General features: G+C 48.2%; 7 protein-coding genes across 7 annotated transcripts; 4 read left to right on the top strand and 3 right to left on the bottom strand.

Annotated features, from left to right (window-relative positions):
- Positions 1 to 159: 159 nt before the first annotated feature.
- J7337_005423 (uncharacterized protein) lies at positions 160 to 2707 on the bottom strand (the record flags this gene model as incomplete). Its single annotated transcript, XM_044823102.1, has 2 exons — positions 160 to 2541; positions 2603 to 2707. 2 exons carry the CDS (start codon positions 2705 to 2707, stop codon positions 160 to 162), a joined length of 2487 nt encoding a protein of 828 aa, XP_044681593.1.
- A 1078-nt stretch (positions 2708 to 3785) lies between these two features.
- On the top strand, positions 3786 to 5736 carry J7337_005422 (uncharacterized protein; the record flags this gene model as incomplete). Its single annotated transcript, XM_044823101.1, has 6 exons — positions 3786 to 3872; positions 4091 to 4134; positions 4587 to 4754; positions 4911 to 4990; positions 5041 to 5215; positions 5301 to 5736. 6 exons carry the CDS (start codon positions 3786 to 3788, stop codon positions 5734 to 5736), a joined length of 990 nt encoding a protein of 329 aa, XP_044681592.1.
- A 592-nt stretch (positions 5737 to 6328) lies between these two features.
- J7337_005421 (uncharacterized protein) lies at positions 6329 to 6784 on the bottom strand (the record flags this gene model as incomplete). The annotated part of the gene is made up of 3 exons (XM_044823100.1): positions 6329 to 6629; positions 6679 to 6710; positions 6761 to 6784. 3 exons carry the CDS (start codon positions 6782 to 6784, stop codon positions 6329 to 6331), a joined length of 357 nt encoding a protein of 118 aa, XP_044681591.1.
- Positions 6785 to 7082: 298 nt separating this feature from the next.
- Positions 7083 to 8217, bottom strand: J7337_005420 (uncharacterized protein; the record flags this gene model as incomplete). The annotated part of the gene is made up of 2 exons (XM_044823099.1): positions 7083 to 8046; positions 8093 to 8217. The coding sequence occupies 2 exons, from the start codon at positions 8215 to 8217 to the stop codon at positions 7083 to 7085; spliced, it is 1089 nt and encodes a 362-aa protein (XP_044681590.1).
- A 394-nt stretch (positions 8218 to 8611) lies between these two features.
- On the top strand, positions 8612 to 12137 carry RAD5 (DNA helicase rad5; the record flags this gene model as incomplete). The annotated part of the gene is made up of 2 exons (XM_044823098.1): positions 8612 to 12006; positions 12059 to 12137. The coding sequence occupies 2 exons, from the start codon at positions 8612 to 8614 to the stop codon at positions 12135 to 12137; spliced, it is 3474 nt and encodes a 1157-aa protein (XP_044681589.1).
- A 588-nt stretch (positions 12138 to 12725) lies between these two features.
- On the top strand, positions 12726 to 13963 carry J7337_005418 (uncharacterized protein; the record flags this gene model as incomplete). The annotated part of the gene is made up of 2 exons (XM_044823097.1): positions 12726 to 12738; positions 12765 to 13963. 2 exons carry the CDS (start codon positions 12726 to 12728, stop codon positions 13961 to 13963), a joined length of 1212 nt encoding a protein of 403 aa, XP_044681588.1.
- A 3723-nt stretch (positions 13964 to 17686) lies between these two features.
- Positions 17687 to 18499, top strand: J7337_005417 (uncharacterized protein; the record flags this gene model as incomplete). Its single annotated transcript, XM_044823096.1, has 1 exon — positions 17687 to 18499. The coding sequence occupies one exon, from the start codon at positions 17687 to 17689 to the stop codon at positions 18497 to 18499; it is 813 nt and encodes a 270-aa protein (XP_044681587.1).
- Positions 18500 to 18747: the final 248 nt, after the last annotated feature.

Raw genomic sequence — 18747 nt, 5'->3', positions numbered from 1 at the left:
CAGTGTAAGCAAAGACTTTTATTATACGACAGGGCTCATTTGCAGGAGAGATCGCGACACTTGTGGCAAATACCGTATTCTTCCCGAATCAAATAGACCGTTTATACTGAACTCGGAACAGATTATGACGTATATACATCCTTTTTTACATATTAATCCCTATCGTTTTCTCAATGTTCGCGTTGATCCTGGCCCTATATTTTGTGTTGCTGTAGACGCTGCTGCCTTCACCTCGACACCACCGCTGCCCATCATGCGACTCATCAGAGCAGCTCGACATTCCTTCGCCTTATCGTCACGATATTCCAACTGCGTTGCTGGGGGCTCGGATTCTTGGTTTTCTGGATCTTTGTCCTCATCGCCAAATACGTCGTGGAGCTCAGCCGCCGAGCGCGAGGCAACACTACTGGCATTGGAGGCATTGCTGATGGCACGGCCGAATAGCTGACGCTTGCGAGGTCTAGGAGCTGGCTGTTCGGTTTCATCGGAGGCGAAGGAGGGGAGATTTGGTGTTGTGGTCTCTATAAGTGAGGTGAGTTTTGAAGAGAGGGCCTGGCGCTCTGCGGCTTTAGCGCGAAGACGAGCTTGCTCTGCGTTTTCGTGTTGTTTTGCTTGCTGTATATTTTCTTGTGGAGTTAGAGGATTGTCTGTTGTTTCCTCAGTGCGAGAAGCTGTAGTATTAGTTTTGCTTGTGGGATCAGACCGAGTGCGAGGCAATGTCGTATGTTTGGTGGGTGATGGAGATCTGTTTAGCCGTGCTTGAGGAACCTCAGCAAGAGGTGAGTCAAAGTCCTTGTCCTTAGGGAGAGTATTGGTTGTTGTTTGGTGAGTGCGTGCTGTGACAAAGTCTGGTGAGATGACCGAGGCAGGTTTGGCAGTCATTTTTCGAGAGACCTTTTCAGGTGAATCATGATCAAATGCCGAGGTATCGACGCCAGCGCCGTGTGGAGGTTTCGTGATATGACTTTTAGTTGACTTGAACACCGGTTCTGAACGAGTGCGCTGCATGGACTTCTCACGCAATCGTGCTTCAGGGGCGGTTCTAGAGGTTGGTTTAAGTTCAAGCTGAGATGTATCCGAGTATCGTTCTTTAATCTCAGGAAATATGTAATCGTCGAGAGGGATCTTGAAGCCTGTACGGATACATTCCCAGAACCAATCTGCTGAAACAACAGGAATGCCCCATTTCAGAGCCACGCGCAACTTCTCTTTGCGCATAGAAGTGATGTCCTTGCAAACCAGCACGCTTGTAGTTTTACGAAACTCTCCATCAAACTTGGCTCCTAGCTGAACAGCGGCTCTAGCAACTTGATTGAGCTCGATTCCCGTGAAAGCAGCACTGCATATGATAAGATCTGAAAACGCTGGTATGGGGAAGAAGGTGAAGGGTCGACCGAGAACATGTTCTCCGGGATCAAAGTATTGCTTGTTGTGAAGGCACTTCTCGATATAGTATTCTGTCACAACATGGAGGTTATCGTAAGTTTCCTGAGGGTGAGTGTCAGGCTGAGATGTCTGAGGAACAATCAGAAACCGGCAGCGGGGTGGCTTTGGAGTTCTTCCCAGGGCGGCTTCATGCAATGAAGAGCAGATAGTGGCCCCGAGGGTGACGAGGGTTTGCTCTAGGACGGAGGTTCTTTGTGCGTTGAATCCATGTATGTAAAAGAAACAGTTCCCAAAAATGCCCTGATCTTCTTCTGGGACTATAGGAGCTGGTGGCTCCGGCTGAGCTTCTGCACGCTGTGGCTGTTGGACCTGAGCCTGGTTTCCGTCTTCCTTGTTTTCCTGAGCGAAGGAATAATCCCTTGATGTTGATCGACCGAGAATATCGCCCCAGATGTTATTACGCTGTGAACTGAGCTTCATGCTGGCAGTCTTCCTGAGCTTCCTAGGGCCCTCCTCAGCGCCACCTGCAATGGCAGACTTGGATCGCTTGCTCATTGTACGCTTCAGTTCTCTTGTAACCCATGCGCCTTTCCCTTGCTCCTCGGGAGGTAATGTCGGGTCAAATTTGGCTTCTTCCAAGATCATCCTTCGAGAGATAGATTGCTCAAGCCAGGCGAGGGTGACTGGGTAAATGCCCCATGCTCTGGCTGCAGTATATTTCTTGCCTTCTGGTTTGTTGACGATTAGGTGTGTGCACCGTCTCGTCAAGTCGCCCGTATATAAGCCTCCATTCGATGTGATTTTATTTGCAATTTCGTCCCTCTGGTCACCGAAACCAGTCAAACATATCAACAGTGAATCCCTTGCTGGCTCTCCTCGTTGTGGCTGGACTGTAGGATCGATGCCTCGCTTCTCTAGGGGTTTTAGTTGGTGCTTATTCTCGAGCTGCCGATAGTCGATCTCTTCGTCGTTCTTCCATATCTCGCTAAGTTCCTCGATCCAGGCGGCATCCATGGCCTTGATATCGGGGCGTTCACGAGCGACATGGCGATATTTGGGTGTGTCGTAGTCACCAACAATAAGATGGGTTACGTCGGGGGTGAGATCGTATTTATGAATACCACCAAGCTCGGCAACTTTGGAAGCGATGCTGGTCTAGGCATCATGGGTCAGTAAACAGGACTCATGATGACTGACGAGTCTGAACGGTACTTACACGATGCTCAGCAGGAATACTTGTACAGCAGACGACGATGCCCTTGAGAGGTTCTGCTGGATCTATTTGTATGTCTTCCTCTTCGTTCGTGTGAGGTGAGGCCATCTTCAGTCCCTTTTGTCTGGCGGTTGCTGTGGTGTTACAACTTGGACCGTCGGAGCTTGTGATTTTAATCAATATCAATCTTTTTGGGAACGCGTCGTGAACCAAAACCGCGTCAAGTGCTTAGACTGGGCCCAGACGTCATGACACAGGCGGGGGCTCTCACTACATGGATATTTGCACTGTACATATCCCCTGTAAGTCGCTGAAACTGGAGCTAAAAGAGATAAAATACAGTGCGGAAACAACAACACTCATCATAGATGGATGACAACTTCATCTTTGCGAGATCTTGAAGGATAAAATCATTGAGTTTGGCACGAGATTTTCTGTTGATTAGAAACTTCAACTCAAGTGCTATATATAAGGTAGTTCGTAGACTCACGTGCGGAATAGCCGCTTCCAGAACTCGAGAACCTCGAACTAGGTATAACTCGACTACTGGCTCAGAGCCGATAATCGGGTTTTAGGTTTTTTATGCTCATCATTCACGAAACTCTAAAGAAAAATTGAATAGATAATTCAAGGTGTATTATGAATATTGTTTTTCACGGTCAAAATTCCTTTTATCATAAGCGTGGTCCAACCAAGTGATCTGTGACATCTCATATCATATATAAGGTAGGTGATATAAGTGAATAACGGATACCGTAAGGCATCTACAGCCAAGCCCCGCTCATCACCTACCTAAACTTCAACCCCCACCATCAGCTAAGATCACAGCCTTGTCGCGAAGTGAAAGCTCAACCCCTCCATCTACACTTCTTCTTCGTCTCCAACAACAACTTTCCCGCCTTCCCTCTCGAACTTGCCTCGATCGCTGCGGCGCAACCCTCACATGGGGAACTCCTTCCGATAAACGCTCCCTCATCCTCCTACTCTCACTCTGCGCCATCTTACCACGACCGAACCAAGCATCTTCACCGTTCGATCACCACTAGGAGCCTAAACCCGAGTATCCTCCGTGGAACAGTTCGACCCTACCGGCCGATGCTCGAGTATCCCAACAACCCGCTTGACGACTCGATTTCCATATCCTTAGAGAGCCTTGCCAACTAGCCACAAATCCGACGCCCTCAAGATGCCTCCACCATCCGCTGCCCAACAGAAGGTTCTCATCGCCCAGTTCGTAGCTCTGACTGGTCAATCAGAGCGACAGGCTACCCGTGTACGTATTTTCCGTGTTCACCTTCCTTACTGTACCTATGCCGATCATCGCGAACCAAGCTGGTCCTTGACACGGATAGACCTCATGACAACCTACTGCTCTACACGGCATGGCTTGGGCTATGGATGCATCGGCTTGTGTTTCAGCGGCGCCTATTTAGCCAGGAGTTGTATCATCATGATTGTACGGCACGGCGTTGCTAACATCCACTTTAATAGTACCTCAAGAATGCCGGGTTCAAGCTCAACGAAGCTGTCGATACGTAAGTTACTGTCGTCTTTTTCTATTCTTTATGCTTGTCATGATACACGTCGCCTACGTCTACTGGCACAATGCTCCCTGGCACATCCGAATACGGATATGTCTATGTTGAGCAGCTTCCGGCTATTGTTTGCCCACTGTATCCATCCTGTCACTGTCGCCTGGCCCACTATTGCCCGTCTCATTTGCAAAGTATGACCGACAAAGACGCCGATAGTCTTAGACAAGGTTACTTGTAGATCTGGTGCTGTTGAGGGGTCTTGAATACGTTACCTTGAGGCCATGTGGTGCTTATGCTTTCATCAAATTCCCAGATGAGAACCATGGGAATCTTGAAGTAGTTGGCACCCATGATAGGGCTTGTACAGACGCCTCTTACGTTGTTACAAAACTTTCAACACCTCCTATTCTTCAGAGCCCTTGCCCATTCGGCGCTTTGTGACCTTACTATAGTCACTCAAGCACAGTCCGGCCAGCTAAGAAGATGGGATGGAAAAGTTTCAAGAAGCGCATCAAGACCGGGGTTCCTATCTTGTCCTCTACCAAGGAGGCCGGCAAAGATACCTCTCGATCGTCTCATCAGACGGAATCTGAACAAACACGAACGAATTCTAAATCTCGGTATATCACCTTAGTGTTCAATAGTTGTGTTATGTGTTGGCTGAGATGGCCACAGCAGCACGCATAGTTATTGTTGGCCATTGCACTGGCCCTTTGCTCAGAACCCTTCGCTATTTCAACAATACCTTGCGATATCGACTGACATATATGGAATAGGTTCTTTTCATCCAATGGAGACACTAAAGGCCCATCGCCTCTGGAAGTATCGCTAGACAAGCTATTTACTCAACTGCAAGGTATTTGGTCCTCCAATTCGTCAAGTTCATTAGCTTACATCTTCAACTAGACTCTAGCGATGAAAAAGACAAACTGGAGCTCGACTCTACAATGTCATACCTCACTGAGAAGCTACAAGTCAACATCGAAAACGCCGAGCTACTTGTTGCGCTTGAACTTCTCCAGGCTCCATCTGTGGGCGTCATTACCAGAAAAGGTTACGTTGATGGCTGGAAAGTGACTGGGTAAGATTGCACTCAAGCCTGTTATTGACGTCGAATGCAATACATGGGCAGACTCCTTTGTGAATTCATTGCTGATTTGGTACAGAGCTGGAATGACACATCAAGAGCATGCCGCCCATCTCCGAAAACTGACCAAATCCCTATCTTCTGACCCGACGCTATTCAAGAAGGTTTATAGACATACCTTTGTTGCTGGTCGAGATGGCGACCAGAAAGCACTGAACCTTGAGACTGCGCTCGTTTACTGGGACATCCTATTTGCCCCTCCAGGAATGGAGTGGAAGACACCAAACCGCAACTGGCTGGAATTGTGGAAGTCCTTCCTCAACGCCAAATGGACTCGTTCGGTCAACAAGGACATGTGGAACATGACACTGGAGTTTGCCCTCAAGTCTTTATCTGACGAGTCACTATCATTTTGGAATGAGGATGGCGCTTGGCCAAGTGTGATTGACGACTTTGTGGATTGGTGTCGTGAGCAGGGCATTGGTAAGACCGATGGCATGGACGTTGACAACTAGGGAAGCGGCACACACATCGGCTCACAACACGAAACGGAGCCCATGGAAGACATGGACTCCTGCAACTCCGGTTCCGATATCCACATGCCACTGTATACGGGCAGGGCACATCGTTTAGGCGCCAACCGAACGCATGGGAAGCGGGCTGCGTTTCGAGAAGGACGGCGTTAACCAAGAGCACCCGGACCATCGGTGTGGTTGTAATTGATGACTTATGATAGACATGCTGTAACAGAATAGAACAGCTTCATGTTACCAGTCCTTCTGTGTGATTTTGTGTCCTGAACCCTCGGTGAGATTCGTCTACCTGTTAGGTCCTTGAAAACGTGACAAGCACATAATGAGACGAATAATAGTTTGGAGCTTTATAGTATTTCATACAACCATGGCCACTGTCTTTAGACGCAGCGTCGTTTTTGTACACAGCATCGTGTGATGCCTGAGCATAGGGCCGAGTCTTTTCTCGGACTCTGACACCCACACTCTCATTTGAGAATCGTCCATGTATCCTACAAGAAGATTTCCTGCTCCTTCATCGTCGGTATTAAAGCCGTTTGTCATCCATTTATATCTTCAAGTCTTTCCTTCTCCCTTATGCCTCACTACCAGTCGTCTTCCACTGGGGTGGTCCAAATCTAGCTAAGGACTCAAGCTTTCCGTCTCCGAGCTTGACGTGTGCGGCGCGAATCATACGGGGCTCAAGGCGCAATGTGTTTCGTACGTCTTGGTGAACCTTTGAGGCAGCATCATATCGCATGACGAAGTAATGGCCGTGTGTGTGCTTCATCTGATGCACTGAGATAGGCTTCGGTAGGGAGAAGACACCCCAGTTGGCGAGACCGCGGACGACACCGCCATTCTTGAGGACGAGGGAACCGACGGTTTGGGCGATTCTGCGTTGGTTAGCTAGGATCGGTGGATGATTCGATGTGAGGAACGTACTCCTTCACCTCGGAGAGGCTGCCCGGTCGGACCTAATTTCGGTTAGCTCTAATACATGTGCAGAGAAGGAAAGGACTCATACAATTGCGATTAATTCGTAGAGCATCTTGGTGATGACATCTACAGTAAGAATGATATTGTCGCGGAATATTTCGATGTCGCCTAAGCTGGCTGAATTTCTGGCGGATCTCGAATTTTGGGCTCCGAGGATTAGCCACTTCAACAGCGGGAGCTCATGGCGTGTGGGGCGTTTAGATATCTGTTCAACAACACAATGCATTCACTGTTGGATTATAGTCGATTTCATCGTCATTCATAATATTCTAAACACGACGCCTTCTATGTTACAGGCTTTTAGATATAGTACAGTCGAGGCAGATCTCGAGATTTGGTGGTTTTACATATTAGATTCGCTCCTTAGACAAGGCCTGCCAGATACTCCACGGCAGTTTCCAGCCAGCTGTCTTGACGGCGAATGGGTTGAAATCTGCTTGCTCTAGACGTTGCAAGTACTGTGCCGAAGGGATAGCTTCAAGAAGCACTCCAAATCCCTGTCGGATCTCTCTCAATGTGTCGTTCCCCTCTGTATAGAAATGCTCAGCTTCTCCCTGATGCTCGAATTCGTGACCTGGATCCTCTCCTGCCTTGAGCCGCTTGAGCATCTCTCGGGCCGTGATGAGGTGGTCATTGGCTCGTGTTGCGACCTGGAATACAGCATCTTGAAGTCCGGGTGCATTGGGTCCTTGCCTAAAGACCTCCTCTTCTTTAACACCTGCTTCAGCCATGGCATCCAATGGTAGAAGAAGCGCAGGCTCCCGCACAGCTGGAACCTGACCAGAAGGTGTATTTACTGGAGGGGGAGGTGCCGCCAGAATAGGGATGCCACGTAGGACCGCAGCGATACCGCAAGCCTTTCCGATATGACTTGCGAGATGGTCGACATGCATTGATCTCAGTGGAAGTGATGCTAATGTCGTGTACATGAGAGTCGAATATGTATTCTCAGCATACTCCTCCAAGCTCGCCAAATTCGCAAAAGGCCTGTTTGTCATATGCTTTTCTCTGGTTTTTATTAATCTTGAGATCCAAAATTTGATTGATTTCTTGGTAGAATTGCCATCGCGGGCTTCCAGATCTTGTAGACCCTTGTGGAGGAGGATGCAAATGGGTTCGCGAGGGGGACGGCCCGCGAAAGTGTTGTCAATGGATTCTTGCCAGAATTTCATTCGGAAGGTTCCAATCGTAGGGTTAGAAACGAGCTCGGGGAGGCGAACAAGCTCAAGGTTGAGGGTACGTAGAGCAGCGTAGGTGTCTTGTACTGAAGAGGGGACAAAGCGGCGAATGAGATGAGCATCATAGTCGCTATTTCTGAGAGTTGTCAGAGTAGGTCCTTGGATTGTACGATTGAGCTTACTGTAATTGTGTCAAGCAATATCTTCTCGCAGATTCAACATCAGCATCTGTGATATATGTTCGACGATATGTTTGGGCGTAAGTGAAGCCCCGAAGACTCTGGCCCAATAGTCTCGGGCGATACATTGTAGAATGATGAGTCCTCAACGATGGTTGAAGTACAATTGTGTTTCAAACCCTGTTATCATCTCAATAACAATGCAATTGGTCGTGATACAGTGGACATGACGGTTCTACGACTTAGACACGGCCACCCATAGACGTCGGATTTCCAATCGCCTTCAGTGAATTTTTCATGACGTCGAGCTCTACCGCGCCACAGCATCAGCCACATCAATTAACATGAAATGACGAGATGCAAGGAACCACTTAAACACGGGATCAGGTGACACTTCCACGCGCAGTCGCGCCTACAGGGGTTTGTCGCGTCTCCCAGAAAGTCCAGCTCCGATCTCAAAGAGCTCTTTTGGGGGGGTTCAACATTTTTGGCCAAACGCTCTTTGAGAAAAGGTCTTTAGTCATGACACTTTCTTACCAGCCAAAGCGCCCTGATGATCATATAGATCCAGAACCTCCCGCAAAAAGAAGAAGGTTTTTTGCAGACCCAGACGAACTCTCTTCAGACCCTGTCTCTCATGACCAGTCCCCACTACCGCAGCCGAAACGGTTCTTTAAAGACGCAGACGATATTGAGGAAGAAGATGAGTACAAAGATGATTTAGACGAAATACACGACGATGATCTCCCTGTTACATCTCCGTCGCGACCACCGGCGCTCCAACAGGAGTCGTCTGTCTCCTTTGATCAAGAGACATTCGAGGCTTTCGTTGGGGACAAGGTCTCTACTGACGTTCTTTCGGCCATAAGAGACCACTGCGGAAACGATCTCGAACGAGCGGTTAATATGTACTTTGATGGAACATACAAGAAATTTGTAAACAAGCCATCATGGAAAGCACCCTTAAGGCCTGCTTCTACCGCCAGCTCCAGTCGGTCGCCAAGCGCCCCCAACGAACGCAAGCCGAATATCAAGACAAGCCAGAGAATGCCGAAACAACGATACATAGGAGCGTTTGGTGTCGAAGGATGGGCTACAAGAAGCGGAGTTAACGTGTTGAAGCACGGCGATATCGTGAAAATCGAGCGACAAAAGTTACAACCACCCCAATCTGTCAGAGGGAAGGGGAAGACCGGACAAGTTACACCTTCACGAGGATTTGCCGCCGCCGCCGCGAGGCGAGTTGATGTTATCGTGCGCTTCACCACTCAAAACGGATCAGAAGTTGGGCGGCTAGCGAAGGAGACAGCGAATTGGGTTTCGGCTCTAATCGACGAAAAGGTGTGCAAATTCGAAGGAACTGTGGTCTACGCCCCTGAGAGACTCCGAACGAACGACACGATTTTCCTACAATTGCGATGCTCATTGCTTGACTCTGCCTTTTTCAACCGCTCATTCAAACTCGCTGACGACCGATCGACTGCTTTCTTCGAGCAAAACGAGACAAACGATGAGAAAACGCTTCGACTGCGCCAAGTCGCTCTGGTCAAATTGTTTCAAGAGATCAATTTACAGCCCACTATGTCGAATGATGCTGCCAAAGATGGCCGTAAGGGGCTACTCCAAGCTGCCGAGCAAGACGAACAGAAGCAAAAGGAGGCGAAGAAGGCCAATGGGGATACGAATGGAACCGGCAAAGAAGCCAGCTCGTCCCAGTCCTCAGAGACTGAGGAAGGAGAAGAGCTGGAACAGGATCAGCTCGATGCGCTTTACAAGAAGGCCCAGTCCTTCGATTTCAGCACCCCTGAAGCCGAGCCAGCAGATACCTTTGCCATGACACTGCGGTCATACCAGAAACAAGCGCTGCACTGGATGATGGCAAAAGAGAAGGACGAGAAAAGCAACAGGGAACCATCCCTGCACCCTCTTTGGGAGGAGTACGATTGGCCATTGAAAGATGTCGATGATAAAAACGTACCTCGGGTTGAGGGACAGCCGAAATTCTACGTCAATCCGTATTCTGGCGACTTGTCCCTTGACTTCCCAGTTCAAGAACAACATTGTCTGGGCGGTATCCTTGCCGACGAAATGGGTCTTGGCAAGACCATCCAAATGCTAAGCCTGGTGCACACGCACAGATCCAAGATCGCACTTGAAGCTCGTCGAGCAGCTGTTGAGCTCTCGAGCGTGAATCAGCTTACTAGACTGGGCAAGAACTCAGAATCGGTGCTTGATGCGCCATGCACAACGTTGGTTGTTGCACCCATGTCGCTACTGTCGCAATGGCAAAGTGAAGCGGTGAAGGCTTCCAAGGACGGAACGATGAAAATTGAGTTATACTACGGCAACGAGAAGTCGAGTAATCTGCAGGCACTCTGCTGTGCTTCCAATGCTTCCAACGCTCCGGACCTGGTGATTACCAGTTATGGAGTTGTTCTATCCGAATTCAGTAGCATAGCTGCCAGAAAAGGAGACAAGAGTTTTCACAACGGGCTCTTCTCCCTGAAGTTCTTCCGCATTATTATCGACGAGGCACACCATATCAAGAACAGATCATCCAAGACTGCAAAGGCTTGCTACGAAATATGCGCCTACCATAGATGGGCTCTGACAGGAACCCCCATCGTCAACAAATTAGAAGATTTGTTTAGTCTTGTCAGATTCCTAGGCGTGGAGCCTTGGAACAACTTTTCGTTCTGGCGAACATTTATTACTGTGCCGTTCGAATCGGGAGATTTCATGCGGGCCTTGGATGTTGTGCAAACAGTGCTAGAGCCTCTCGTCTTACGACGTACAAAGGACATGAAAACGCCCGACGGCAAACCGCTTGTGCTCCTACCACCTAAGCAAGTCGAGATTGTCGATGTGGAGCTGTCGGAAACGGAACGAGATGTGTATAGTTACATCTTCAACAAAGCGAAACGAACGTTTTCGCAGAACGTTGAAGCGGGTACTGTCATGAAAGCCTTTACAACCATCTTCGCACAGATCCTGCGTCTTCGCCAATCTTGCTGTCATCCCATTCTCGTCCGCAATCGTGATCTTGTGGCAGATGAAGAGGAAGCTGGAGCTGCTGCTGATGCGGCTGCTGGACTGGCAGATGATATGGACCTTGAGTCGCTCATCACTTCTTTCACGGCAGAGACAGATGAGGCTTCGAAGGAGACTAACCAGACCTTCGGTGCTCACGCCTTGGAACAGATCCGTGATGAGTCTGAGAATGAATGCCCTCTGTGTTTTGAAGAGCCGATGAATGATCAGACCGTGACTGGGTGTTGGCACTCTGCATGTAAAAAGTGCTTGCTTGATTATATCAAGCATCAGGTTGGCAAGGGCGAAGTGCCTCGATGTTTCAGTTGTCGTGAGCCGATCAACCAACGTGACCTGTTTGAGGTCATTCGACACGATGATGATCCTGATATGATGATGTCGAAGAAGCCTAAGATCAGCCTGCAACGGGTTGGTGTCAATGCTTCTTCAGCAAAGGTTGTTGCACTGATGTCTGAGTTGCGGAAGCTGAGACGGGAACATCCCAAGATGAAGTCTGTGGTGTTCTCTCAGTTCACGTCTTTTCTCAGCCTTATCGAGCCAGCTCTCACCCGTGCGAACATCAAATTCCTGCGACTTGACGGATCTATGGCGCAAAAAGCTCGAGCGGCTGTACTTAACGAGTTTACCGAAAGAAAAGGGTTCACGATCCTGTTGCTAAGTTTGCGTGCAGGAGGTGTCGGGTTGAATCTGACGAGCGCTGGCCGAGTATTCATGATGGATCCCTGGTGGAGTTTTGCAGTCGAGGCTCAGGCCATCGATCGAGTACACAGAATGGGACAAGAGTCGGAAGTACAAGTCAAGAGATTTGTGGTCAAGGAAAGTGTGGAGGAGAGGATGCTAAAGGTCCAGGAGCGGAAGAAGTTCATGTGAGTTTTACTGATGGAGAGAGTATCAGGGCGCAGCTAACATTTGAAACAGCGCAACTTCTTTGGGTATGATGAGTGATGAAGAGAAAAAGCTCCAACGTATCGAAGACATCAAGGAGCTATTGAGCTAGAAGGAGCGCATATATCTGCTGCATGCATTGCTTGGTTTGTTTGCTTCTGTAAATTTCTCATTGCTAGACATGATGGCTGTGGCATGAATGCATTCGCAAGGCGTCTGGGACATGAATGGGATACGAACAATAGTATAGAGGGCATGAAAATAGCAGGCAGCCTGTTTGACAAGATAGTCTAGGTCGTGGCGAGGCCTCAAGGAGTTTGGCTGGCTGGGTTCCAAGTTGAGATCAGAGAACACCAGCATCTGATGAACAAGCCTGACATGAAGTTCAATCACGATAGTTTAGGCATTTAAAAATACATGAAACTTAATCATCTCCTCTAGTCAGGTCTTTATATTTTGACGAACAAGACGATCATTTGGTGCTGAATTCTGGTCATGGTCATGTCTCAGCGCGGTCATGTTCCTGCATTGCCGCAATAGGCTCGTGACCAAAGGCTCATAAATGTATCATCTTCAGTCTCAACCATCACGAACCTGACGCGACTCACCTGACTTGGTACCTCATGGGTACAAAATCACTGTGAGATTCAACTTTGACATGTTTAAATAGTTGAGCGACCGCCGGGTGGCTGCTGTCACTATGGCAGTGTTGTGTCACAGAGTATATATCCCTATATAGGCGACTGCATATCCGCTACACAAGCCGTTCGCCTGATTAATCTGCACTTTCTCTGCATTCTTCACTCTCTTTTGTTAGCATTCTTTGAGCATACTTACAACCTGGATAATCCTTCGTCAAGGTCTGGAGAAGTAGTCGAGGGACAAAGCAACAGCGTTGCTGCAGCTCACGACTCGATCTCTCAAAAGGACCCAGAGATCAAGCAAGAGTCTGAGGACGAGCTAGAAGAGACACAAGTTGGTGAGGTTGAAGCCGATACAAAGTCCGTGCCCAAGGTGCCCAAGGACAATCTTAAAGACCAAGACGACGAATACGATAGCGACGACGAGCATCATCTTTGCTCCATACTTCTCTACTTTATATCAAAGACTCTTCTGAACCATCTCAGAGACGAACCTGAAGACACCCCAATGGACCGCTTTGCCGAACAGTTCTTTGGTCGTCAGGACCAGTCTTCACGTTCTCGACCTCCTGAGGATCCCAGCTTCATGGAGACGTTCGCAAAGAACTTGGCCAAATCCGCTGCTAAGTCTGCCGCCAGAAAAGCCATGGGTCAATCATCCTCTGAGAAGCGAACTCGAGATGGCACACGAAGCGGAAACCAGATCAACCCTGAAGATTTCCGTGGTGTAGCTGAGTTCGTTCTCGGTATGCTTGGCGGGAAGAATGAACAGTCCCGAAGAGACGACGATCGCAAGAAGGATAAGAAGAGGAAGAGAGATAAGGATAAGGATAGGAGCAGAGAGGCACCGAGGAGTAGAGATGCTGAAGATGACGGTGACAAGTATGGATCTGATAAAGAACGTCGAAAGAGACGTCGCCACCGCGTTACCTTTGCAGAACCATACTACGAATCTCCTCGTCCAGAAGAGACTTACTATGCCCAACCCTACGAACCTCGTCGCGACGAAGACAAGGAAGAGCGCCGCCGTCGTCGTCGTCAACGCCGATACAAGCGCGACCTAGATCTCAAGACCCTCAAGACAGAGTTGGAGGCCATGTCGAGCACTATAATCTCTTTGAACGCGAGAGGCGCCAAACATCGGGACTGCGAGTTTTACGATCGCTTTGTGAGAAAGGGCGGGAGGTTGCAGGATGTCATTGGGAGCACGTTGGGACAGATCAGGGGGGTCATGGAGGGTGAGGTTGAGGCTGAGGAGAGAAGACGACGGAGAGACCGGAGGAGGGAGATGCGATGATACTCATTGGTGCAAGGTTGAGAGTTTGTTATGTTTGTTGTTGTGTCTTTGCAAACGTGTTAGGCAGTCTTCTAGAATATATATGGGTTACGACAAAGAATGTTGTCAAGTTTGATGGGCTGCATCAGGAATCGGTGCCTTGCAGATGTTTGATGGGGTGCTTGTTTGCATGTACATAGAGACTAGGGAGCCAGTCGGGAATTTGTAGGGATGAAAGAAAGAAATCAGTCATTGATTGTTGGTTTCAACTGGCGAGGTATGATGATGGATACGATATGTTGCTGAAATTGAGAAAGCAGGTTATTCCCTAGGTATATAGACATGCAGCCGCTCTCTTCATTCTGTAAATAATGAGATAGACGTGCCATCCTCATAGATATTCTCTCATTCACTATGCCTTCCATCAGTCTCACTAATAAATCAACACTTCACATTGACCTGGCACCATATATCACAACAGAAACACACACAACAGAGCCAACAACACCAGGTTACAATGACGCTCACGACTTGGAACTTCTCCTATCTAGAGCCTTTCATAAGCTTCATCGTCGAGACACAGCTCCGGAAATCATAGGGATAGTCGTCGGTTTAACTCTCCTCGCCGCTGTTATCGGAGTCGGTTTATTTGTATGGAATTGGAACATCTTCAAGCAGCTCAGGACGAACAACAGCCAGAGACGCCATCATCGTCGCCGCTCGCACCGTCGGCGCCATATCATAGGACATTTCAACGCAAGTGTCGAAGATGGTTCTGAAGATATCGAGCTTGAGTGTCGTGAGCGACATCACCGCCATGGAGTCCATCACCACCCTGACTGCCGACATCACAGGCTTCACCGCGGACGACGACATCATCGTTCAGGCCCTCGAAGACCGGAGCCGATATTTCAGATTCCCAACCCTTGTCATCTCCATCCATTCCATCCACCGAATGAGATGGATGCACCTCAGATACATGATGGACTGAACAATCCTTTCTTGTTTGGACATCATTGGCATAGACGGGCGAGGGATGTTGTTTCTGTTTGTTAGATCACTGCACATGAAGAGGAATAGACTGTATGATATACTAGGGGGAGACACTATTGAAGCTTATGAATATCTCTCAATGACGGGCTGATAGAATACAAATGATACGATACATGAATCCAACTACACAAACATGGTGCCCTGGGACTCTACTTTTGGAAGTCAAAGAACGAAGCACTAATACACTCAAAGGATATACATGAAATAGAGAAATCTAAGCTTGCGTTAGACTCGTCCTCGGATATATAAAAGTATGAGCATAGCATTTACTTACCAAAAGACAGAACTACTCCCCCTACTACCCATCTGCCGGCTTATCAGGTGGAGGTGGAGGTGGAGGTGCATCATCCGCAGGAGCAGCACTCCTATCGGAATGTCTCGAGCCTCCACTACTCATCGATTTATGCCTCCTATGATGATGATGATGGTGGTGGTGTTGGTGATGGTGCTTGCGATGTTTCTTCTTCCTAAAAGTAAACCGTGCAGATCTGTAGTAGAAGTACAAAAAGGTGATGACAATAGCCAGGAACGCAGCAAGGGTAAAGCCCACAATGAGTCCAATCTTGATGTTGTTGTTCGTAGTTGGGTTATCAGAGAATTGTCTCCTTATAAGAAGAGTGGGATATGGATATGGGCTAATATGACTGAAGGGCTTCGTGAGTGGATGAGGAGGAATGGCTGGGGATCCATGGCGTCGGGCAGCCTGCAGATGAGGCGAGGATATAGGGATATACATCAAATCTCACAGGTTTCAGACAAACAGAGTCAACAAAGCATTGATATGAAAGTGCAAAAACGGGAGGGAGGCGTCCAACGACACCGGAATCAACAAAACATGATGCAGGACAAAGATACTTATCTCTCTCGGGTGAGGCCTGGAGAGGGAGCGAGAGAGAGAGAAGGATATTTAAGTTTACGTCTACGATAACGGGATCAGGATCAGGCAGAAATTGTGTATGTATGGCAGGCAGTTGAACATGGATGGTGTGAGAGGAGAGAGAGGGTTTCTTTGAGGAACGGCATGGAGGAGGGATGCATGCATATAGGCGCTGCAGCCCGACGAGTGCAGTGAGAGTAAGACCAAGACGTGCGTGCATTCATGTCCCAATCAATGGACTCCGAGGCGAGGTTTGTGCGGCGATGGCTACTGTTACGGCGGTTGATCTTGCGGGGGGTGAGAATGTTGTGCGATGTGAGTTGAGGTAGATGCGTGTAGTGAGAATAGATAATTGTATCCATTATGATATGATGTGATGTGAGGCTATCGAGATGTTACTCGATGTGATATTAGACATATTGTGCTTGATCTAAGCAGCAGAAAGGCTGAAACATGGACATGACTATAACAAGTTGAAGATGAAGAAGAAGTCAATGAATGAATGAATGAATGAATGAATGAAGAGAGGTGTTAACAAGAGACATCTGCCGTGGCTTCAATGCCAACGCATCAATCTACCATTTGAGGCATTCGATCAACGTCTCGTTACCAATCGTACGACACCATTCAACGGTGCATGCACGTTGTATCGCTAAACAACATACCAATTGGGGACCAGAATGTAACCTGATATCAACCAAGTACTTGCTGTACCAAGAACCTGGAGAAGTACTCCGTACATCACATCACTCTGTCCATCCCATCCCATCCGTAGTCTAGAGCTGAAGCCATAGCCAAAGAAGGGTCATGGCGCATGATGATCATATTTGCTTTTTCCTGAGGCTCAACTAACATCAGCATAACCTCCAATATCATCCTGCACTAGTTCATTATTTTGCTTCCTTTTCTTTCCCTCTCCTCTCTTCTCTCTCTCAGATCCAAAGGTTGAGGGCTTTTTAACTTACCTACCCCTGTCAAACCCCCCATGACAATATTCAGGGGATGGAAACCGCCTCACTTACACGACAGACAGGGCCATGACTCGGCTGAGCGGACCATACAGTACTATCAGATTCGCTTATTATCAGCTAACTTAGTCTACAGCGGTAGACACGTTCCTATCGGCACTGATCCGTGTATTCCGGGCATAGTCTCTGCCCTATTCAGTAGCTGATCAACAGAGGGGAAATGACCCCAAGTTGTGTCCAAGAAGGCTGACGATGTATTGACCACCTGTTCGTTGGCAAACATGATGCAGCGGATAGATACATGCATTTACGATGCTCTGCAGTACCCAAATGCTGATCAACACGACCAGAAATCGACGGCTCATCAGCTCTAGAATCACAAGACTCGTTTAAACTGAACCCCCCGCTTAATTGTCGACCGTACAGGTAGTATTGGGACACTATATACGAGTCAAAGCGCAATTCCCACCTCTGCTCTCCTCACTTTCAGTTCAGTTCAGTCCAGGTCCAGGTCCAGGTCCAGATTGCCGAGAAGCACGCATTGCATTACCTGACCAGACCTGTAAAGGTTATCCAAGCAAGCCCCTCCGTAGACTAGGTAGACTATTCGATCATAAAAAAGACTCCTTCTTCCTCTTAGCTCAGCTCAGCTCACTCTCTCTATAAATCATCAATCTTCAACATATCAGCTCCACACGTGGTTCTGTGGCTCACTATAACCCCCACGCGTTATCATCAACCTCTTGTATCGCGTGTTGATCACTACGATATACAAATACTACCCGGTATAACCATAACCATAAGGGTATTCACCTTTATGGTTACTCATCGATCCATCACTCTATCATGAAACACAACAACAACGTCAGACTTCTCGCTGTCCTTGCAGACTCTGAATCAGACGAGAAGAGCGAGTATCGCTTCCTCGTCGACGGCGCCCACGTAAGATACGTCACACTAGACGGGGGTCTCATAGACCCTGAACATCGCACATACGAGCCAAAACTCCTCCCTCAACTCCCTGTATTTCCCCCCGGAGACTGGAACGAGGGCCGTGTCGGAAAGGACGGACATACAGGGAAGCCTTTCTTCTGCGAAACGAGAAGAAGCAGTCTACCTGGGATTGGAAATGTCTGGCATGATGTTATGATAGATCATCTCGAGCTCCGTCAGATCGAGCGTGTACGCCAAACGCTCTATCGTGTATCGCATCCTGCTTTCAAGACACCGGTACTCGCAAAGTTTGCGCAGTTTCCATGGGAGATTCCTTACTTTGCTGCTGAGACGACTTCGTACGAATGGATCCACGGTCGAGGCATCGGTCCTGAGTTTCTCGGCCATATTCACGAGAACGGGCGAGTCATTGGTTTCCTCCTCGAAGAGATTCACAATGCTCGGACTGCAGAACCTGAAGACCTCGTCACATGCCAGCGAAGTCTGCAAAAGCTGCATGATCTAGGCATCGTACATGGCGATATCAACAAGCACAACTTCCTCATCAGACAAGATGGTGATGCTGTTCTCATTGACTTTGAGACAGCTTACAAGTGCACAGATCCAGATATACTAGATGAAGAGTATCGCCATGTCAAAGAGAGTCTGGAAGATACATCAGGGCGTGGAGGAGCTGGCATGGCGAGCGATTCAAGTTCAGATTAAGTGGGATAGGAGTGTACGGATTACAGTGCAGTATATGATCACATGTGTAACAGGGTTTTCATCACGAATAGCAGGCGTTGTCTTTTTTTTTTTTTTTTTTTCTGATACCAGGGTATAGAGCAAATGTCAATTTCTCTGATTGACTAATAAACAAGAATCTTTTTGTGGAAAAAACAATGTGCCCGATTTCCAAGGGTCTATCAAGCCCGAGAAACACCAAAAGCGCCATGAAGAAGAAGAAGGAATAG

The sequence above is a fragment of the Fusarium musae genome, chromosome 4, assembly GCF_019915245.1.
Source record: "Fusarium musae strain F31 chromosome 4, whole genome shotgun sequence".
Taxonomy (NCBI): Eukaryota; Fungi; Ascomycota; class Sordariomycetes; order Hypocreales; family Nectriaceae; genus Fusarium; species Fusarium musae.
This window is presented reverse-complemented; position numbering and strand designations above follow the sequence as displayed.